Source organism: Plecotus auritus (assembly GCF_963455305.1).
Source record: "Plecotus auritus genome assembly, chromosome: 6".
NCBI classification, from domain to species: domain Eukaryota; kingdom Metazoa; phylum Chordata; class Mammalia; order Chiroptera; family Vespertilionidae; genus Plecotus; species Plecotus auritus.
In genome coordinates, this window is record NC_137773.1 from 81,872,924 (window position 1) to 81,887,437 (window position 14,514).

A 14,514-nucleotide genomic window follows, 5' to 3' on the forward strand; every position below is an offset into this window, starting at 1 on the left:
AGTCACTGTAGGTGGTGGGGCAAAAGGTGCTGACCTACATAACTCCGAAAAGGAACAGAATCTACTAAAGCAAAATGTACTGTATGTACACAGTGGGCTCTATTTTATAGTTATCTCCCTTGGGGGTAGTTTACAATTCTGAAACCTCTCTGTATAATCTGGAATGGAGTGATGAACTAAGTAAACGGCAGATGGCCCTAGCTGGGTAGCTCAATTGGTTAGAGGGTCTTCCTGATAGACCAAGGTTGCGGGTTGAACCCCGGTCAAGGGGAGGTTACAGTATCCATGTGATAATGGATCAGGCTGGAGACAGCAGTATAAATTCATCTTTAGCTTAATATAGATACAGACAGTTCCGCATAGAAATTGTGTAATTAGGTGTGTATACACAGGAGGGAATGCAGGCATACATTTCCTTGCGTGGTCACCTGAGCACATTTAGCTCCCACACGATGTTAAGTTTTTCATACCATTCTGTACTAACAGGAACCAGGGCCCTCTGAAGAAATGAGTGATTAAAGACTTGGCTGTGACTTTCATTTGGCTTGTTGACTTCACATCGCTGAGCTCAGCAGAGCCGCTGACGAGGGAGGGCTCTTCCCCTCCCCCGCCCCCGGTAGAAACAGCCCTCAGAATGGCCATAGGAACAGAGGTGCTGATAACACTCGTCAAGCAAATGCCCTCATTTACTAAAAATCCACATATACATGACATTTTACAAAAACAGCATTTATCTAGGTCTCTTGGTCCCTTCCCTAAGCCAACAAAAGAAGGGGTACTGAGGGAGCTCTATTCATAATGGAGGGTTCCCATCCAAGCATGAGGGCAGCCCTGGGCACGACCGGGCCCCTTGTCCAGTGCACAGGAGGTGGGTTTAATAGAAACCCCTCTGGGAACCAGCTGGAGCACCTGGAGCCTGGAGCACTTCATTGCCATCCCAGGTGAGGGCCCTGCCAGCACCTCCAACATCCCGACCCACAGCCTGAGTTCCAGCTGGAGGCCCTGCCTGGGCGGCTTCCTGCCTCAGGAGTTGGAGACTGGGTACCCATAGTGGTTGCGGTCAGCCTCCCCCAGGGTCAGCGTCAGTGACAGGCTAGGCTTCCGTTCCAGCTCCCCTTCTTCCAGGCAGTGCTGTGGGGGCCGGGCTTTGAAGAAGTCGGAGATGTAGCGAACCTGGGTGAGGAAAAGAGGCAAAGTGGGCTGGGCCGGGACCCAGGAGAGGGAGGTGGGGAATGGGACCCTGGGAAGGGAGTGGGGGTGAGGGGTGGTAGAACCCAGGAGGGGATGGGGATTGTGCTAGGGGCAATAAGAAAAGCAGAACCTGGGATGGGAAGACCCGGATCTTAGGGGAAAGATGGGAGCAGAGAAACAGGGACTATAAAAGGAAGAAAGAGGGTAAGCGGGTCCCAGGGCACAATGTTGGGGCCCAGGAGCTCACAGTGAGGCCGGCCACCAGTGCTCCCTGCAGGAGGCCCACGAGGACATCACTCCAGTGGTGTTTGTGGTCAGATACACGGGTGTAGCCCACATACAGGGCAAAGGCCACCAGGAAGAACTGCACTGTGGGCCGCAGCAGCCGTGCCCACTTCCAGCAGAGCCGCGCCTGCACATAGAGCTGGGGGTGCAGAGGGCAGCCATGAGCTCAGGAGCCTGCCGGGTCCACCCCATGGCCAATGCACAGATGGTAGCCCAAGGCCAAGAGTAGAAAAGACCCAGGGCCTCCAGTTTTTATGAACAAACCACTTAACCCAACCAATCCCCTCCTCCACCCACCGTTTTATGGATGCAGAAACTGAGGCCCAGCAAAGGGGAGTGCCTTGGCCACAGTTCCACACCAAGCAAGGGACAGGAAAACCAACTCACCGCCAAGAACATCATGCAGTACATCCCAAAGGAGGAGTGTCCAGAGTAGAAAGACAATCTAAGAAAGGAGAGGGCAGCAGGCATCAGGAGGGCTGTGGATAGCACAGAGCCCGAGGGCCCATGCTCAGAGACCAGACAGCTTATTCAGCTTCTCTACCTTCAATCAATCCCCTCCTGGTCTCCTGTCCTCTTCCACTGAACTTCCCACAATCTAAGGGAGAATTTTCCTTGGAAACATGGCCAGTGTTAGACATAATGGGAGTCCCAAAAGAAGAGGAGAGAGAGAAGGGGGCAGATAGAGTATCTGAAGAAATACCGGTTGAAAAATTGCCAAACATGATGAAAAACTTTAATTTACACACTCAGGAAGCTCAATAAACTCCAGGTAGGATAAATTCAAAGACATCTACACAGAGACACATTATAATCAAACTACCAAAAGAAGTCAAGAGACATTCTTAAAAGCAGACAAGAGAAAGGACTCATTGTGCACATGGGACCCTCAATAAGATTAGCAGCTGTCTTATCAGAAACCATGCCAGTCAGAAGGTGCTAGATTACATATTCAAATAATTAAAACAGAAAAAAACCTGTCAACCAAGAATTCTATATCTAGCAAAATTATCCTCTAAAAGTGAAGGAGAAATTAAGACATTCCCAGATAAACAAAGATCCAGAGAATTCAATGCTTATACACCTGCCCTACAAGGAATGCTAAAATGGAGTCTCTCAGGGAGAAATGAAGGATACTACTAAGTATCCTAAGTAACGCAAATCCACACAAAGACATAAAAAACACCAGTAAAGGCAGTTACAAAATAGAAATGTCAGTACTAATGTATTTTTGGTTTATAATTCCTGGTTTTTTTCCTATATGATTAAAAAAGAAACAGCATATCTACTAACAATGTAAATGAGACTACTGTGATCATTTCACAATAAATAAAACTATCATATGATTATGTTGTACACCTGAACAAAGTTATTACACCTCAACTTTAAAAACTACATAAAACAGTATATATAAACCTATGTTGATAGGACACAATGTATAAAGATAAAATTTGTGACAATAACCTCAAAGGGGGTGCGCAATAGTGACTATATATATATATATATATATATATATATATACACACACACACACACACATATATATATATATATATAGCACTATATATGTGCGAACTTTTTGCATAAGAAATACCTATTTAACAGGAAAGAAGACAGTAATGGAGAAATTAAAAACAAAGCAAAATAAAAACATATATAATGTATAGGTAACAAATAATAGAAGTCTTTCCTTATCAGTAATTGCCTTAATGTGAATGTATTAAATTATCTAAAAGGCAGAGATTAGAGAATGGATTTTTATTTATTTTTTTATTTTTTTAAATATATTTTATTGATTTTTTTACAGAGAGGAAGGGAGAGGGATAGAGAGTTAGAAACATCGATGAGAGAGAAATATCGATCCCCCACTGGGGTTGTGCCCGCAACCAAGGTACATGCCCTTGACTGGAATCGAACCTGGGACCCTTCAGTCCGCAGGCCGACGCTCTATCCACTGAGCCAAACCGGTTAGGGCGAGAATGGATTTTTAAAATATCTAACTTTATGATGTACATAAGAGACTCACTTTAGATTCAAAGACACAAATAGGTTGAAAGTACAAGAATGGAAAAAAATATTCCATGCAAAGAGTAACCAAAAGACTGCCAGAGCAGCTATGCTGTATTACTATCAGGCAAAACAGACTTTAAGACAAAAAAAATGTTAGGAGAAAGAAAGGACATTACAGTGATAAAAGGGTCAAGCCATCAAGAAATATAATAATTACAAAGATATACTGTACGCATCTAACAACAGAACCCAAAATACATGAAGCAAAAACTGACAGAAGCTACAATATGGGTGACGACCTTTAGAACATTAAAGAGGCCAGGCAAGCCCTAGCCATTGTGGCTGTGATTAGAGTGTCCGCCCACACACCAAAGAGTTGCAGGCTCGATTCTTGGTCAAGGGCATGTACCTGGGTTGCAAGTTTGATCCCCGGCCCCAGTCAGGCCTCATGCTGGAAAGCAACCAATTGGTGTGTCTCTTTCACATCAATGTTTCTCCTCTCTCCCTCTCCCTCCCTCCCTTCCACTCTCTCTAAAATGCAATGGAAAAATATCCTTGGGTGAGGATTAAAAAAATAATAATAAAAATAAAGAAGCCAGGCAAGAAAGGCCACACAGTAAATATGATTCCATGTATATGAAATGTCCAAAATAGATAAACCCACAGAGACAGAAAATAGGTTAGTCCTTAACAAGGGCTGGGGGAGGGGGAGGGGTAATAGCTAATGGACATGGAGTTTCTTTCTGGTGTGACGAACATATTTTGAAATAAGATAGTGGAGATGGCTGCACAACATTGCGAATGTACTAAAAAACCAATGAATTGTACACATTGAAATGGTTAAATTAGTGAATTTATGCTATGTGAACTTTATTTCAAGTTTTAAAAAGAAAAATAAGGAAATCAGTTACATAAAAAGTTTATCAATAGAGATGATGAGAGGACAGAGCAAAAGCATGAAAATGGACCTGAAATTTAGGGGGGGATGGGTAACCCCTCCTAACACTGGCTGCTCTGCTCCAGGCCTGACACCCCAGCCCCACCTCACCTCCCTGTCTGCAGGACCCAGGCCCACAGGCACCTCCCAGCCCTGCTCCCACCCTGTCCTTTGCCCAGTGAGGTACCTCTTTATCCTTCTCCATTTGGCAATTCATTCTTCAATATCCAGCTTCTCAGGGCCCTTCTCCAGTCCCCATTCTCCCCCAGGGAGGGAGTGTCTATGGCTTGAGCTCCCCCAGCATCACCCAGAGTGAAGGCTGCTAATCCAGCACCCACCTGGACTCAGTGACGTTGGCAGGGCTTCCCCTGCACACCTTCTCCACCTGGACATAGACGGAGCAATTGACCCGGCTCCAATCAGGGTCACACACTGCCAGGAAGTTGGGCCTCAGCCGGCCAATCATGTACTTGGCCAGGTCTGTTAGGGACTGGCTCACTGCAGCCCCAAACAGGAATGTCCCCAGCACCTTGTAGACAGCAGCCAGGTAATTGTTGAAGTTGGAGCGGGAATAGAGCCGGTCCGTGTACACCAGGTAGGCTTCTCCGGCTGAGACCTGCAAAGGGATCAGCCAAGAAGCCTCAGGGAAGGGCCAGAGCAGCAACCGTGGGGTCTCCGCCAACCACTTACTCAGTCCTCCCCACTGAAAGGGGTTTAGGATTTCTGGCTTCCCTGAGGCCACCAGGGAACTGGGAACGCTGAAGGGGGTCCTCTCCCCAACAAATACCACCCAGGGCAGATACATGACGCTCCCACCCGACAAGCCCCTCCTGCCTTACAAGGATGACGGTGGTAGTGATGGTGACCCCGGCCATGAGCCCATGAGTGATGGTGTCTGGACGGTAGGGGTACCGGATAGAGTCATCACCACAGTAGAACCCTCGCTTGTACGGGGCATTCACGAGCGTCAGGATGGCGAAAGGCAGAGAGGCTGGGAGTGGAGGAGAGAAAGCATGTAGCCACATGTTTCTCCCCTAGCACCAGCCCTAGGGCCACACAGACCAGCCTTCTGGAGTTTGCACACCTGCCTCAGCCTCCCTCCTGGTTTCCTCACCTTCATGCCCACCATTAAAACCCCCTCAAGGTTCCCATCATCCTTAGATACTAACAACAATGTCCTCCCCAGAACCATTCCCATCCCACACCTCCTACCCCTCCCCCCACTTCCCTCCATCCTCCTTCCTGCTCCTTGAACAAACCCAGAAAGCACCCACCCCAGGACCTTTGCACACGTCCTTCTCTCTACCCAAAACATCTTTAACTAACTTCCCTCTGGTCACAGTTCCATTCCCCCCTCCTGACTGTCCCATAATCACTCTCCTAAAAGGAAATTTCAGTTCTTCCTGTTTCTTGTCCTTGTATATAATTATATACTCACTGATACTCATTGACACTTGATTAACCCCCTCCCCCCACCCATCTGTGAGCACCTGAGCAGGAGGCTGTCATGCTCAAGGCTGAGTCTCAGGCATTTAATAAGCATCTGTTATAAGAGGGCTTTCTGCTCTTGGATCTGAGATGCCCACATTTCTCGTTTGTCCCTGAGCCGGCCACACAGTGACCAAGACAGACCAGACCTGGGAGCTCAGTCCGAAGACACCTTCAGGAGCCACAGACAAAACCAAATTATGAAAGGGTAAGTCACCCAGGCACTGGGGCCCTGCTGAGCCGGAACCCTTCCCCCGTCCCATAAAGGGCTCCCTGCTCTACGGAGCAGGTGCACAGAGACAAACTCCAGCAGGGTGTCCTTTGCCCCAGCAGGACAAGTGACAAGTGTAAAAGGGTGTGTCTCTTCTGGGGACAGTAGAGCCAACTCCTCCCAACAGGCCAAATCCTAGGGCCCCAGGGGCCCATTAGTGATGGTATTGAGCACCTTTGATGCCGAGTCTGGGGAAAGACGTAGTGAAGAAAACAGAGGTCAGAGGGGTAGAAATAAAGAATAAGTAAAAGATGGCTGGAATCAGAGAGGTGGCTGCAGGTTTCAGCAGGGATTGTAGAGTAGGTCCCAAAGGAGGTGGCTCGGAGGAGATGAGGAAGTTCAGGGGACATCTGGGGAAGTGCCAGGCACAGGGAACAGCCAGCACAAGGGTCTGCAGGTGCGACCATGCCTGGGAGTCGGAGCATTGGGAAGAAGGACTGTGCTGGGGGTTGGAGGATGGAGGACATTATAAGAATGTGAACCTTGCTGTGAGGTGGGAGGTACAGGAGGGTTTGGAGCAGAGGAACGGAGCATGTTTTCATAGGATCCCTCTGGCAGCTGTGAGTGAGAGCAAGGGTGGGGGTAGAGAGACCAAGAAGCAGTCTCTCAAAGTTGTGTGTGTGGCCCGGCTGGCGTGGCTCAGTGGCTGAGCATCGACCTATGAGCCAGGGAGTCATGGTTCGATTCCCAGTCAGGGCACATGCCCGGGTTGCGGGCTTAATCTCTGTGCAGGAAGCGGCCGACCCATGGTTCTCTCTCATCATGGATGTTTCTCTCTCTGTATCCCTCTCCCTTCTTCTCTGAAATCAATACAAAAATATATAGTAAAAAAAAAAAAAAGTTGTGTATGTGTTGGTGTGGGGGGCAGAGCTAGAAGATGCTGAGAAATCAAGTCACACAGGGTGCCTGGGAGGAGAAGTCCACCTCCCAAATACTGTCCCAGCCCCTTCCTCTGGACATTCGGACACCCCCAATCAGAGCCAGAGCTGGGTTTTCCTGGGATTTGGGAAGCAGAGCTCTGTGCACTGAAATCAGGACCTCCCTCCGCTCAGCTTCCCTGACCTCCAGTGTTTTGTCAGGGCCTTTGTAAGCATTTGAAACTGAACTTTTTATGTGTTGAATCTTCTAGAATGGGGAGTACAGTCTGCCTGAGCCAACTTCTAGCACACAGCAGCAACACACGACCTAATCTTAGCTCTGCCTCCCCTGTGACCTCTCCGGAATGAAATTGGGGATTATAAGAGCTCATCCTCCACAGGCTGTTTGGAGAAAAAGGTTTGTTTGCATGTTGTTTAGTGCCTAGCATACAGTAAGTTCCACACAAATATTTAAATAAATAATAACATAGATGCTCAGGATATGGTGACCAGGGGACTTCCTGCTGCCACCTGGCAGATCCCAAAAAGGGTCTCATCTGGGACATGGGAGAAGGGCCTGGCCCCTGCCATTCATTAGGACTGAATCCTCCATCTCTCGGTCTCTCGGTCCTCCCCCCGTGCAGGTTTAAGGAGCAAGAACCAGATTGGGGAGCAGGGGGAGAATTTTGCCGGAGGGGCCCCTCCCCCCGCCGCGGGTAGAATTCCGGGACCATTGCCCTCACAGCCCCAGAGCAAACACTCAGCCTTTGTTTCCGGGACCCTGGGAAAGGGGAGGGAAGGGGAAGAGGGGGGGCCTCGGGCTGCCCCCTCCGCCAGCCTGGCCCGAAAAGCCGCCCAACAGGTTTGGTCGCGCCTCCCCGAAGCCCGCGGTTCATCCGCAGCCCGGGGCCCAGCTTTCTCTCCGTTGTCTCCCCGGCTGCGCTGGTTCAAGTCCCACCAACGCGCTGCGCGTCCTGGGCCAGGCTTCAGCCCTCCCGGCCCAATGGGAAAGCCGGTCCCGAGCCGGGAGTGTAAAGGTCCTCCAGACCCGCACCCGCGGCGCACCCCCCGCCCCGCCCCTACCCCGGCCACCGCCCGGGTGAATCACCGTCCCGGTCGGGCGCGGCGGGAAAGGGGGGCGCGGCGAGAGCGGGGCGCTTGCGGCCCCTGCGGTGATTTCCTGCTGCCCCGGGCGGGGGTGCCAACCCCGGTGCCGTTCATGACCTACTCATGAACCCGGCGCGAGCGGGGTAAACTGAGGCTGGAAGGGCGCATGCCCGAGAAGGTGCGCCGAGGGTCCTCCCCCGAGTCACCCCTCTAGAGATGGCCTCAGAGAAGTGGAGGCGCCGCAGGCCCTCCCGCGCCCAACAAACCTTCGCGGGGGCGGAGGCGAGCACCACCTGGAAGGATTCCCCCCAAACGCCCGGGTTCCCGCGGCTCTTACCGACTAGCACGCACAGCACGTCGAGCAGCACGAAGACCCACCTCCGCTCCATGCCACCCCCGCCCCGGGCAGCGCCCACGACCCGCGACGCCAGCCCCAGCGCGTCCCGTCCCGGGCCGGCCGCAGGGTCACATGGCCGCAGAGCCTGGCCCTGCAGGGGAGGGGAAGGGAGGGGAGCGACAGGCGGGGCGGGGCAGCCCCAGGGGAGGGGGCGGACTCTGCCCCCGCCCCGCCCGCGGCGCACAGGAAGGAGCGGGGTGGAGAGTGCGTGCGCGCCGCGGCTGGGGACCCGGGGTATGGAGGAGGAGGAGGGGTCTCTGAGCTGGTAGGGGTCGTCAGTGCCCAGTTACTCCACAGCCCCCCACCAGGCCGGAAGGCTAAGGCTCAGGGACAGTGAGCCCAGGTCACCCAGGACGTCAGTTCCCCGGTCACACGTATTGGGCCGGTTGAGTCCGGGGGATGGGAGACGGGGTGGGGTGAGGTGACAAGAAAAGAACGAGTGCCCTAGCCAGTTTGGCTCAGCGGATTGAGCATGGACCTGCGGACCTGAGGGTCCGGGTTTGATTCTGGTCAAGGCCACATGCCAGAGTTGTGGACTCCATCCCCAGTAGCGGGCCTGCAGAAGGCTGCCAGTCGATGATTCTCTCTCATCATTGATAGTTCTCTTTCTCCCTCCCTCTCTGAAATCAATAAAAAGGAAGGAAGGAAGGAAGGAAGGAAGGAAGGAAGGAAGGAAGGAAGGAAGGAAGGAAGGAAGGAAGGAAGGAAGGAAGGAAGGAAGGAAGGAAGGAAGGAAGGAAGGAAGGAAGGAAGGAAGGAGGGAAGGAAAGGAAGGAAGGAAGGAAGGGAAGAGAAAGAAAGAAAGAAAGAAAGAAAGAAAGAAAGAAAGAAAGAAAGAAAGAAAGAAAGGAAGGAAGGAAGGAAGGAAGGAAGGAAGGAAGGAAGGAAGGAAAGAAAAGAAAAGAAAAGAAAAGAAAAGAAAAGAAAAGAAAAGAAAAGAAAAGAAAAGAAAAGAAAAGAAAAGAAAAGAAAAGAAAAGAAAAGAGGGGTGAATGGGCAGCCCCAGCAGAACTGCGGGGTTCGGAGGAGCTGAGCTCGGGCTCCACAGGATAAGTCCCCCAACCTCCTCATTGGAGACTGGCACTTATTCCGTGTACATTTCAATATCCTGAATCAGTAAGTGCCTAAAAATTAAATTGATGGGGTCTTGAGGCTTAATTGCAGAGGTTCTGTAGTTCTGCCACCCCTGGCAGTTTAGAAGATCAGATTCCTCAACACCCGCTCTGGAGACTGTGCCAGGCACTTTTGCTGTGTAGCACTTACTATCCCCATTTGACAGAAGAGCAGAGGGGCCAGGAGGTAGGAACTTGCTCACACCTAGAGGTTACCTCTGCCCTGCACCACACAGGTCCCAGGGAGCCTGAGTTGGGAGGCACCTAGGGGGTCAAAATCACCCAAGCCATGGAAACAGACTCAAGGGGCCCATTACGTCCAGTCTGTGTCCACACACCCACACTGGATCCTTTTGGCTGGAATCACCTGAGGCCTAGGGGAGTGTGACCACCTGGAGAGACCTGCCTTGATCTGGCAGAACGCTTGATAGGCAAAAGGTTCTGTCACCCTCAAGGTCACACAGTGAGAAAGGAGCTGAGATTGGAACCCAGGTCGCCTGGCCCCAAGGTTCCATGTCCTTGACCTCTAAACCACATTCACCACACTCTACCTCCAATGATCCTGCAGAGGATGTGCTAGGCCCCTTTCAGAGATAAAGGGAGATTGGTCCAGAGAGAGGCAGCCCCTGGCCCAAAGTCAACCACCTGGGATTTAAATTCAGAGACCCCTCGACCCTGCTTCCTGGAGGGATCAACAGACCTCTGCATCTTGGCCATTGTCCAGATAGCGGGGTTGTGGGTAAGTGTCTCTGAATCAAGTCCCCTGCGCCCCAATCAACTTTCCTTAAGCAGACGGTGGAAGACACTCCCCGACCACCCCACCACCACCACCACACACACACTCACTCAAAACAACTCAGCCCACCCCAGGACATGACAAGGTCCTGTCTGGAAACTTCTGGACCTGAATTTTCCGTCTGCGGTGTGGTGGAGACTGTGGAAAGGACGTCACCAGCAACCAACCCCCCTTTCCAACCGCAAGCCCCGAGGAGTCGAAGTCGCCCACGACTTCCTCCAAGGCGGCTCGGAGAATCAGATTGAATTGCCAGAGGGTTTTCCTAGAGTCTGGGTAAGGGGTGAGGCTATCGCAAAGGCCGTTTCAGGCTCAGCTGAATCCCGCGTCCTCCTTCCCACCCCGCGTAGGCTCGGGTTCTGCTCATTGGCTTCTATTCCTGCCACTCACAGAGTGGGGCGGGCCCCAGGGAAAGGCTGGTCCGGGCTCTAACTCCCGTCATTCATTCGTTCATTCATGCAGCACAAACTGAATTAGGGTTGTTGTGAGAATTACCTGATAAAATACTGAAGAGCCTGACAAAAATGTTACATAAATGTTAGCTTTATTGCACTTTTTTTCACTTGAACCTCGCTTCAGTCGAGTGACTACCACTCTCGTTGTCGATAGCCCGTCAACACTTCCAGCATTGTATTGGAATCAAGGAAATCGAGGGTTCTTTATTGAGCACCTACTGAGTGCTGGGGAGGTGGGGGGGGGGGAGCTGTGAGACACTCGCCAAAGTGGGGTGTGGTGGTGGAGACAACCTGGGTGGGTGCTACAAGGTCAGATCTAGGAGGGTCTCCAGGGAGGCTCCAGCAGGCAGGAAGGGGCTTGGCCTGATCCCTGGTGAGGCAGAAGTGGCTGGAGCAGGGGCATGAGGCTGGAGGAACTGGTGTGGCTATCGGCCCCTCCCCACTGACCTCAATCTCATCTGTTCTTAAAATATCTGGGCAAGGTCAGGATTAAAATCTAGCAGGGCAGTAGAGATTAGGATTAGTGTTAAGATTGGGGTTAGGGTTCTACACCTGCTAGCTGGGGTCCCCCACTTAAAAAAGCTTCCACGCCTAGCCCTTTACAGAGAAGCAGAGCCAGCCAGGCCTGCTCAGGGTGCAGAGCCTGGGCTGGCAGCCAGGCCTGGATGGCTTCTCCCTTACCTGCAGATGGCAAGCTGGAAGGAGACTGATGTACTGGGCAGAACCATGCCCATCTGCCCTATAGATCCCACCAACTCCATGTTGCCTGGTCACTCCCAAGCTGTGATACTCACAGCTCAGAAGGTTATGTTCTCATCACCCTGTTGGCTCAGTTCAACCAGAGGGACTTCAGGTTTGTTTTCAAAAGTATTGTGAAGATTAAGGGAGAAAAGCCTGGCAAGTGGGTAGAAAGGTGCTGGGCACACCATAGGTGCCACCCAAGTGCAGCCACCACTCACCTCCTTCTATACTTCTCTTGGGGCTCAAAGACCATACTGGGAGTTGGCTCCCAGACTGGGGGCTCTAAGCCCTGCTAAAGGTCCTGCAGTCTAGACTGTACCTCTGGGGGGTTGTGATGCTATGTTTGGACAGGGAAGGCAAAGTGGGTGGATGGTCCTCAGTCTCATTAAAAAGCACTATTAAAAAGGTTAACTGAATAGGTACTTGGGGTCACCTGTAAGTCAGAATCCCAGACCTGCTATAAGGACTTTATTGTCCCCAAGCGCCACACAACGTGAATCTAGAAAACCTTCCCAGCTTCAGCATCAAGTCAGCATCCTGGGAACCCTCAGTCCTGCATGAAGTTACTTCATGCAGATAACTTCTCCCTGCCCTATACCCTAGCCTGCCACCTCCTTCCTCTAAGCTCTGGCATCACCTCAGCTTGTGTGTCTGTTTATCAGCTTATCAGAGTCGGGATCCTTCCCAGAGTCAGCTCCAGGAGGGCAGGGACCCCCACAGAGTAGATGATCAATCAAAGCTTCCTGAATGAAAGTGACCTAGTGAATAATGAATGACTTAGTCCTGGGGCGGGAGATCACCAGAGTGACTGCTACTCCAGGGGCTTGGTGTGGGCTGGGCTTTCACAGGATGAGGCCGTCAGAAGCTTATTCCTTCTACAAGAGCTATCTTCATGGAGTCCAGCCCCTGAGCCACACCCCCGCCACCTTCCCTCTCTACTGCTCAGGGTTGGGGGGTAGTACTTTGGGGTATTTTACTCTGAGCCCCCACTACTGGGTCCCAAGATCAGGAGAGGCTGCAAACTCCAGTCTACCTATAGGGGAGTGCGGCAGGAGCCGCCTCTGCTGGACAGTGAGGCAAAGCCACAGCCTGGCCCTGACCTCCAGACACTCAAGGGGCACTAATCTGCCAGGCACCCACTACCTCAGTATGCTCCTTATAGCAGCCCAGGAATAATGTTACCATAGGGTATTATAAGAGGTTAAAGAATGTAGAGGAGCCCTGACCGGTTTGGCTCAGTGGATAGAGCGTCGGCCTGTGGACTCAAGGGTCCCAGGTTCAATTCCGGTCAAGGGCATGTACCTTGGTTGCGGGCACATACCCAGTAGGGAGTTTGCAGGAGGCAGCTGATTGATGTTTCTCTCTCATCGATGTTTCTGACTCTCTATCCTTCTCCCTTCCTCTCTGTAAAAAAATCAATTATATTTATTTTTAAAAAAAAGAATGTAGAGGAAAAGGTGAAAAACGTGGAGAATTTCAGCAGAGAAATAGAAAAACAAACAGTGGAGATTTGGGATAGGCTGCATGGCAGTATGAAAGTGTAGAAAAGAAGACCAGGGACCTCAAAGATCGGTCCATAGCAACTATCCAAATAGAAACACAGAAAGAATAAAACACACAGAAATCTGTGGGACAATACCCAGTGCTCTCCTGTGTAACTAGAGGCCCAAATGGAGAAGAGAGAACACAGCAGCAGACATATCTGAAAAAATAGCAAGATGCCCAACACCAATGCAAGGCAGCCCTTAGGCCCAACAAGTTCTGTGTGAAAATCTACCCCTGGCCCATCACACTCAAATGCTGGAGTCCAGACAAAAAGGAAATCACAAAGCAAAAAGATGGGTCTCACGTAGGAAAACACAAGAATGACCTATTTCTCATTAGAAACCAAGAGTTAAGGGAACATCTTTAAAATGCTGATCCTGCCAAAAAAGAAAAGTAAGTTTCAAAAATGAAGGAGGAATCCTCAAGGATCTTTCTGGCCAGTGAGAGGTAGTGAAGAGCATTTGTGGGAAGAAATGAGAGCCCATCTCTAAAGGCTACAGAAAACAATGAGATACCACCACACTATCGGAACAGCTGAGATCCAAACTGAGGAGAGCACACAGGCCGCCAGGCCTGGAGCTGGCTGCCGGAACTCTCCTTTATCACTGATGCAAATGCAAATGGTGCAGCCCTTTTGGAAGACAGTTCGGTGGATTCTGACTAAACTAAACATTCAGCTCCCCAGTATTTACCCAAATGAGTTGAAAACTTGTGCCCTAACAAATATCTGCACCAGTGTTCACAGTAGCTTCATCCGTAAGTGCCCAAACCTGAAAGCAACCGAGACTTCCTTCAGCAGGTGAGTGGATGATAAACTGTGGTCCCTCTGACAATGAAATGCTCCTCAGCAATAAAAAGAATGGGCCATGGAGCCACAAGAAGACATGGAGAAACCTTAGGTGCACATCACCAAGTGAAAGAAACCAGTTTGAAAAGGCTATCCCTCAGACTGTTCAATACCAGGGAGAAAAACACCTATATTGTACACCTAAAACTACACCAAATAATAGTAAATGTGAACTGTAACTGAAAAATAAATAAAATAGCCGAAACCGGTTTGGCTCAGTGGATAGAGCGTCGGCCTGCGGACTGAAGGGTCCCAGGTTCGATTCCGGTCAGGGGCACGTACCTTGGTTGCGGGCACATCCCCAGTAGGGGGTGTGCAGGAGGCAGCTGATCGATGTTTCTCTCTCATCCATCGATGTTTCTAGCTCTCTATCCCTCTCCTCTCTCTTCCTCTCTGTAAAAAATTAATAAAATATATATTTTAAAAAAAAGAAAAAAAAAAGAAAAATAAATAAAATAGGGAGAAAGATACAAATCAT

The 14,514-nt window shown here is 50.6% G+C and overlaps 1 protein-coding gene across 2 annotated transcripts; it reads right to left on the reverse strand.

Moving 5' to 3' along the window:
• Positions 1 to 318: 318 nt before the first annotated feature.
• On the reverse strand, positions 319 to 8,612 carry PLPP2 (phospholipid phosphatase 2). 2 transcript variants are annotated; one of them, XM_080674375.1, is made up of 6 exons: positions 8,484 to 8,612; positions 5,263 to 5,414; positions 4,762 to 5,039; positions 1,864 to 1,921; positions 1,439 to 1,615; positions 319 to 1,173 (listed from the first exon to the last, which is right to left on the reverse strand). In XM_080674375.1, exons 1-6 carry the CDS (start codon positions 8,533 to 8,535, stop codon positions 1,024 to 1,026), a joined length of 867 nt encoding a protein of 288 aa, XP_080530501.1. In that variant the 5' UTR covers positions 8,536 to 8,612; the 3' UTR covers positions 319 to 1,023. The 2 variants fall into 2 exon arrangements, with proteins under 2 accessions (XP_080530501.1, XP_080530502.1); XM_080674376.1 differs by lacking the exon at positions 5,263 to 5,414 and having other exon boundaries at positions 358 to 1,173; positions 8,484 to 8,601.
• Positions 8,613 to 14,514: the final 5,902 nt, after the last annotated feature.

What these genes read in the sequence shown, in the direction of transcription:
- PLPP2 (XM_080674375.1), bottom strand. Translation starts at nt 8,535, where the DNA reads ATGGAGCGGAGGTGGGTCTTCGTGCTGCTCGACGTGCTGTGCGTGCTA. An exon ending in TCACTACCACCGTCATCCTT is followed by an intron (nt 5,040 to 5,262) that starts GTAAGGCAGGAG and finishes ATCCCTTTGCAG; the next exon opens with GTCTCAGCCGGAGAAGCCTA. An exon ending in ACTGCATGATGTTCTTGGCG is followed by an intron (nt 1,616 to 1,863) that starts GTGAGTTGGTTT and finishes CTGCACCCCCAG; the next exon opens with CTCTATGTGCAGGCGCGGCT.